This window comes from Triticum dicoccoides, chromosome 3B, assembly GCF_002162155.2.
Source record: "Triticum dicoccoides isolate Atlit2015 ecotype Zavitan chromosome 3B, WEW_v2.0, whole genome shotgun sequence".
Classification (NCBI taxonomy): Eukaryota; Viridiplantae; Streptophyta; class Magnoliopsida; order Poales; family Poaceae; genus Triticum; species Triticum dicoccoides.
In genome coordinates this window covers 79,011,249-79,017,738 of record NC_041385.1, presented here as the reverse complement: position 1 = coordinate 79,017,738, position 6,490 = coordinate 79,011,249, and the positions used below count along the sequence as shown (strand labels likewise).

Below are 6,490 nucleotides of genomic sequence, written 5' to 3'. Positions count from 1 at the left end.
TTGCAACAAATATTTGCTAGGTTCTTTATAAAAATATCATTTTGGACACTCGAAAAATGATTCTCTTACAAAAACTCATATCTTAGAACACTTTTTTAATGATATTAACAATATTCAAAGTTTGTTATTTTTACTGAAAAGTAGGTCACACTTGGTGAGACAATGCGAAGGTTTTTTATTTCTATATTTTTATAAATTTCTTAGGTCGTCAAATAGCAGCCATGATTCAAAATCTTATTTTCAATCGATTACGACTAATTTAAATGGTCTTAACATCATCAAAGGGGATACTCTATTCTGATTGGTCTAAAATCAGCTCACGCGGATCATGCCTTAAGCACCGTTGGATGCGCCCGGATCCAAGGGCAGCCCACACCCCTCTCATCGCTCTCACCCCCTCCCGAATCACCCTGTATCCCTCTCATCCTCGTCCACCCACGAAACCCTAGCCCCCTTCTCCCAATCGCCACTGCCGCCTTCTCCCTCCCAGATCCAATCCTGTGCGCGTCGGCCACCTCCCTCCAGCGGAGCTCGACCCCCACCCCCCGCCACTGCTCCACCCTCTCCCGTGAGGGTCTCTGATGCCCGCGCGCGCACAACCTCCATCCCTTGTTGCTCCAATCCGGCCAGCGCGCCCTCCACCTCGTCTCTCCCGATCCCACCGGTCGGCGGTGACCTCCACCCTAGCAGTCGTACTCCACCCTAGCAGTCGATCCCGACCATCGCTGCTTCACCAGCCTCCTCCTCTGGCATCTCCACGAGGGCGGCCGATGCCAGACAGGCCGTCGACGCGCCGGACCTCAAGGCCGGTCGTGCTGCTCCTTCTGCCTGCGTCCCCTCAACCGTTGTCTGCAAGATCTCCCTCCTCAAGGAGATGCAGCATCGGAACATCATCAGGTACCCCTCCTCTCCCCCATCTTGTTTCTCCTCCCCGGCATCAGGGTTTGGGCTGGATTTGGCCGCCGCGGAATGGATGGACTGGCTGACTGTTGTTGTGCTGTGTAGGCTGCAGGACGTGGTGCATAACGAGAAGAGGGAGGGCACCATGGCGAAGAAGGAGGGACCTTGCGGCCATTGCGGAGTCACAAGTGAGGTCCTCCTCTTCCATATACAGCTAAAGTTTCCCCTCCCCTTTGTTTCTCCGCGACCGCGAGCTGTGGCGGTTCCCCCCTTGGGATTCTGCATCTGGGAGGTGGATTCCCAATCTCACTTCTTCTGGATGCTGAATCCCGCCGGCTGAATCCCCCGTGGATATGGTTAAGATCTAGTATGAGATGCTTTTCTTTCTCTGGATGTGAAACTCTGAACAAAATTATTTCATTCAGACTTGTGTGTTTTTGACGTTGCCTGCTGCTTGTTAGATGAGAGGTCTGTGCTACTGACAGTCAGCAATAAGATGCAGCTCACAACGTGCTCATACTTAATACTACTTGCTGCAGTTATTCAGATATTCAGAGTTCCCTACATACTTGCTGTAGTTTCAGAAAAATGCTTAATGTCAGAGTTGATTCTCTGCTCGCTGCTCTGTGTCATCTGCACAGATTAGTTACATGCTTGTAGGACAACACATGGAAATTTACATCTGGCTTGTCTGTACTAACCATTGAAAACAAGCAACACCTGAAACAAATATGCAATTTTACTATGCATATGCTCATCTCGTTATATTCAGAGTTCAATATATACTTGCTGCAGATACAGAAAGTGCTTCATGTTAGAGTTCAGTATATGTATCATCTGCACAAATTGGTTTCCTATTCAGATTATATGCATCTGCTAGGCTTTATTATGTAGGAACATCAAAGGCTAGTATGTACTAACCATTGAAAACAGTACCTGGAATATGAAGTCTGACTATGCGTATCGATGACAAATTATTATTTATTGCCTTGAAGGTGTATTGTTCCTGTACCCGAGTGGCTACATCAGGGAAGACCCACTTGGAGTCCCCAACAACCTGAGCCCTATGTGCAGCAAGTCGTTGTCGGGAGGCGCCTGCGCTGACGGTTTATGGGACCGACTACAACACCAAGGATGGAACAGGGGTATGTGCAGCAGTTTTCATAACCGACCACACATTATCAGGGGCAGAATGCCCTTAATTTTAATCAGTTCCACTGATACCTAGCAATCCCTTCTTGATTTCAAGTCTGGAATGCATTTTTTTGAATTCAGTAGACCACATGTACACACTTCTGCGGGCGTATGTACTGCCATCTGTCTCATTTGGCTATCAAAGTGTGCATGTCTTCATAGAAAAGAGATAACCATGTACTATGTTTTGCTGCAAACTGAGGTTGATATCTCCCATTCGCAAACAAAAGAGAGGTTGATGCCTCCCATTAGTGTTGACTGTTGTTTGGTACTGCATCATAAGACTATTCACTTATCGCCTTCCTCTAAGCTTAATTTAATTGGAGCTGGTATTCATATGATCATATTAATAAGCTGTTCTCATGTTATGATTTTGCTACTGCCTTTTGCATTTTTTTATCTAAACAGAATGTTGTTTATAGGTGGTGAAATTATGGTACAGAATACCAGAAATTCTTCTGGGTGTGAGGCAGTATTCTACCCTTGTTGGTAAGTCATAAATGTTCTAAGTATGTAGAATCTTTAGTTCTCTAGTTATATTATAGTCAAAATTAACCGTGTGACTGAGCCCTGTTGGGAGTGTTTATGATTTTATCCATAGCTGGCACTATGGATAGAGCTTTGTGTGTAAACTGGAGTTGTTCCCGTTATTGTTCTATCCATTTTATTGGTGTTACCTTGTTTCCACTACCACTTAGTGAAGTAGTGGTCCTGTTTCTTACCCATATAGACTAGACAGGTCATGTGCGTGTGTCGAGTAAAGTTGTGGTTTGTGCTTCTCCTTTGTAACGTGATGAAACAAGCACCTGTAGTGTCTGAGTGTTTATCTGCTGCCAACTTTACATTTTCACAGCCGCGTTAAATAACAAGCTTGTTCGAGCAAATTTTTTAGTCTCCTCTTTTCTCTGGGGTTTTTATAATCTTGTTTGGTAATTGTGGCGGTACATGTGTAGTCAGTAACTAGTGCTACTGCTTAACTCAAAAATTCTTTTACAAAGAAAAAAATGATGAGCATTTCTCCAGCCAATGTCTGAAGTAGTTGCTGCTGTGTAGTCATCGACTGGGCTTATGCATTTCATCAAATTTTGCAATGATGTTTATTGCCTAAGAAACTAGCGAATTAGAGGCCTGAGATTCAATAGTTTGGAGAAGAAACCAATGAATTCAGATTTGAGTGACAAATCTGTTCTGGTTTCAAATAGATAGGTTTATTTTTTTAAACTATGCATAGATTTGTAACAATGAGCATAGGTGGTTATAGGTTGCTGTGATGATGAATATACATATTAAGAACTGCTCATGCATGCATCTGGACCTCTTATTCTAGTACCTGGTATGCTTGATGCGTGTATGTCCATCTCTTTACTGTTTTGCTTGAACCATAAAACATGATGCATGTTAGATCTATTTTGCTAGTGCTTAAAATTTGACATGCCTGGATTCTGAATGAACTCGTTCTTATAGTTCTTTTCATTTCGATGATCAATTTAGAGAGTTGCACATGTCACTATATTATATACCAAAAAAATCTTAGGTAGTGAGAACATTTTAGTCGCTCCATGAACGCATACTGGTTAGTGTTAGTCATACTATTTATGTACATGGAATTTGCTGTCAATTCTTGATTATAAGTTATTGGGTCCCAAATTGGCTACTGTTTGATGTTCTATACATATTCTTATTCTTATATGTTCATTCTTATTTTTTGCACAGGTGAAGTGCGAATCCATGTTCGAAGTTTTGAAGCATATCGACAAAGAGTAGCATATTATGTGTTGTAATTGTAGGCAGTAGTAGGCATATCTGAGTTGTAATATACTATAACGATTGTAATAGATTAATGTAGTATTGGTTTTGGACCAATTTCATTTGCTCTTTGGTCTGTTCGAAAGAATGTTGTGCATGTGATTTGAATACCCGTGAAATGGAAACCTGACAAGTGGATCCAAGTTATAATGGTTGTTTGACAAATTTTGAAATTTCTGATTTGTGGGACCAATTTTGAGGTAAGCATGACAAGTGGGGCCATTCTGACTACTGGGACTAGCTGCAAAATAAAATGGACCAGTAGACTATAGAAGGCCATGCCCTAGAAAATAAAAAGGCCAAATTGTTGGGCTAGGCCCATGTAGCTAGAGAAAATGAACAGAAAAAATATACAGTAAAAGGCTGAATTGTTGGGCTAGGCCCATGTAGAAAACCGAATTGGACCGGGCTGAATCTTGTGCCACATCAGCTTGCCACGCTGGATGCCTACGTGGCCTGGGGAGGTTGCTAGTAACCAAAACGCCATAGTGGACATATTTTGGTCATAAACGTCTTCGACCATTCCAGAAGAAAGGTCGCTATAGTCAGTTTACGACCGCCAGCTTTTGACCTTCTGTTTTTGGTCACAAAAAGGTCGCAAATGAAAAACCATGACCTTTCAGTGACCAATAGTGGTGGTCACAAGTTGACATATTTCTTGTAGTGTTGGCGGCTTCTTCACCGATGGTTCTTCTCTTCTCTTCGGAGAAACATCGCAGGGGTTGACAGACAGGCCTGGCGTACTTCCTCGGGATACCCGGTATGTCCTTGGGGGTCCATGCAGTTTCAAGTGAATTTGTATGTGCCAAACTCCAAACCTTCAAATGAAATTCTATTTTGTATGCTCGAGCAGCTCATGTTACAACTAGGGTTGCCTATATCTTCCATGCTAGGTGGGTTATTCTCACGAGGAGTGGACTCCGCTCCTCATTCACGAGAAAGGGCCGGTAACCGGGATGCCCAATCTCATGATCCAAAAATATCAAAGCAAATCAAAATAATTAAACAAAACTCCCCCCAGGGCTTTTGTTAGTTGGAGGCACTCGTTGTTTCGAGCAAGCCATGGATTGATGCTTGTTGGTGGTTGGGGGAGTATAAACTTTTACCGTTCTGTTTGGGAACTGCCTATAATACATGTAGTATGGAAGATACGGCAATCTCATAGTTGTTGCGTTGACAGTGAAAGTATGCCGCTCAAAATGTTATTCGATCTCTATTTTAAAATCGAGCTCTCGCACCTCTACAAATCCCGGCTTCACTCTGCGAAGGGCCTGTCTATTTACTTTTATGTTGAGTCATCACCCTCATTAAAAAACACGCGCTGGAGAGCACACTGTCATTTGCATTCATTACTATTGGTTTATATTGGGTATGACTTGACTGGATCTCTTTTACCATGAATTACAATGTTTAGTCAGTCCTTGATCTTTAAAGGTGCTCTGCATTTATGTTTTGCGGTCTCAGAAAAGCTAGCGAGATACCATTTTGTTATATCATGTTATGATTATTTTGAGAAAGTGTTGTCATCCGAGTTTTATTATTATGGCTCGCTAGCTGATTATGCTATTGATATGAGTAATTGTGAGAGCTAAGTGTTATTGTGAGTATGGTTAGTTCATGATATTTGCTGAAACTTGAATGCTGGCTTTTCATGTTTACAACAACAAGAGCAAATAGAGTTTGTAAAAGTTTCTCTTTATCACTTTCAGTTTATCAATTGAATTGCTTGAGGGTACAAGCAAAGTTTTAAGCTTGGGGGAGTTGATACGTCTCCAATGTATCTACTTTTCCAAACACTTTTGCTCTTGTTTTGGACTCTAACTTGCATGATTTGAATGAAACTAACCCGGACTGACGTTGTTTTCAGCAGAACTTGTCGGATTTCGGGTTCCGGCTGACCCTCAAGGTTCGAACTCTGGGGTGCACACGGAGATCACACCCCCTGCCTACCCATGTCTCGTCACCTCGCAAGGATCTAACTACACGAAGAACAACACAGAGGTCACGGGATTTATACTGGTTCAGGCCACCATTGTGGCGTAATACCCTACTCCAATGTGTGGTGTGATGGATTGCCTCTGGGGCTGATGATGAACAATACAAGGGAAGAACAGCCTCGCGAGGGTATGTTGTAACGCCCCGGATACAACTTTCCATATTCGTAACTCCAACTCTTGCCTTTTCCGAAGATGCGATATGTTATTTCCTCCGTGGTTGGGTTTTTGTTTTTTGTTTTTCATTTTGTTCAAGTCATGCGTTTCATCATCGCATCATTTGCATTGCATCGGCACTCATTGCTGTCATTGTTTTTTAAAACTTGCATTCGCTCATAGTTGCCGCGTCCCCCCATGCTTTTGTTGACCGTTCCAAGACCAACCTTATTCTTTGTTTTTCCCTCTTGCCTAAACCGGAGTCTCTCTCAGACCCCTCGTGTGCGCGTCCGAAACTTGCCCGAACCCGACCCGCTCAGTCTTTACCGTTGGTTTTGGATCATCCCCAAACATCCCTAATACATCTTTATTTTCTTATTTGGACTCCCTAGCCTATTTTTTTCCAACCGTCTGATTTTGATCGAAGGATCAGACTAACC

The 6,490-nt window shown here is 42.8% G+C and overlaps 1 protein-coding gene across 3 annotated transcripts; it reads left to right on the top strand.

The window, feature by feature from the left end:
- The first annotated feature begins 393 nt into the window (after positions 1-393).
- Positions 394-4,050, top strand: LOC119274846. 3 transcript variants are annotated; one of them, XR_005135353.1, is made up of 5 exons: positions 396-897; positions 1,006-1,093; positions 1,896-2,045; positions 2,517-2,583; positions 3,808-4,050. XR_005135353.1 is itself a non-coding variant. In XM_037555580.1 (5 exons), the coding sequence occupies exons 1-5, from the start codon at positions 875-877 to the stop codon at positions 3,809-3,811; spliced, it is 327 nt and encodes a 108-aa protein (XP_037411477.1). In that variant the 5' UTR covers positions 401-874; the 3' UTR covers positions 3,812-4,050. The 3 variants fall into 3 exon arrangements, 2 of the variants coding, with proteins under 2 accessions (XP_037411478.1, XP_037411477.1); XM_037555580.1 differs by having other exon boundaries at positions 401-897; positions 1,006-1,088; XM_037555581.1 differs by lacking the exon at positions 2,517-2,583 and having other exon boundaries at positions 394-897; positions 1,006-1,088.
- The last annotated feature ends 2,440 nt before the right edge of the window (positions 4,051-6,490 follow it).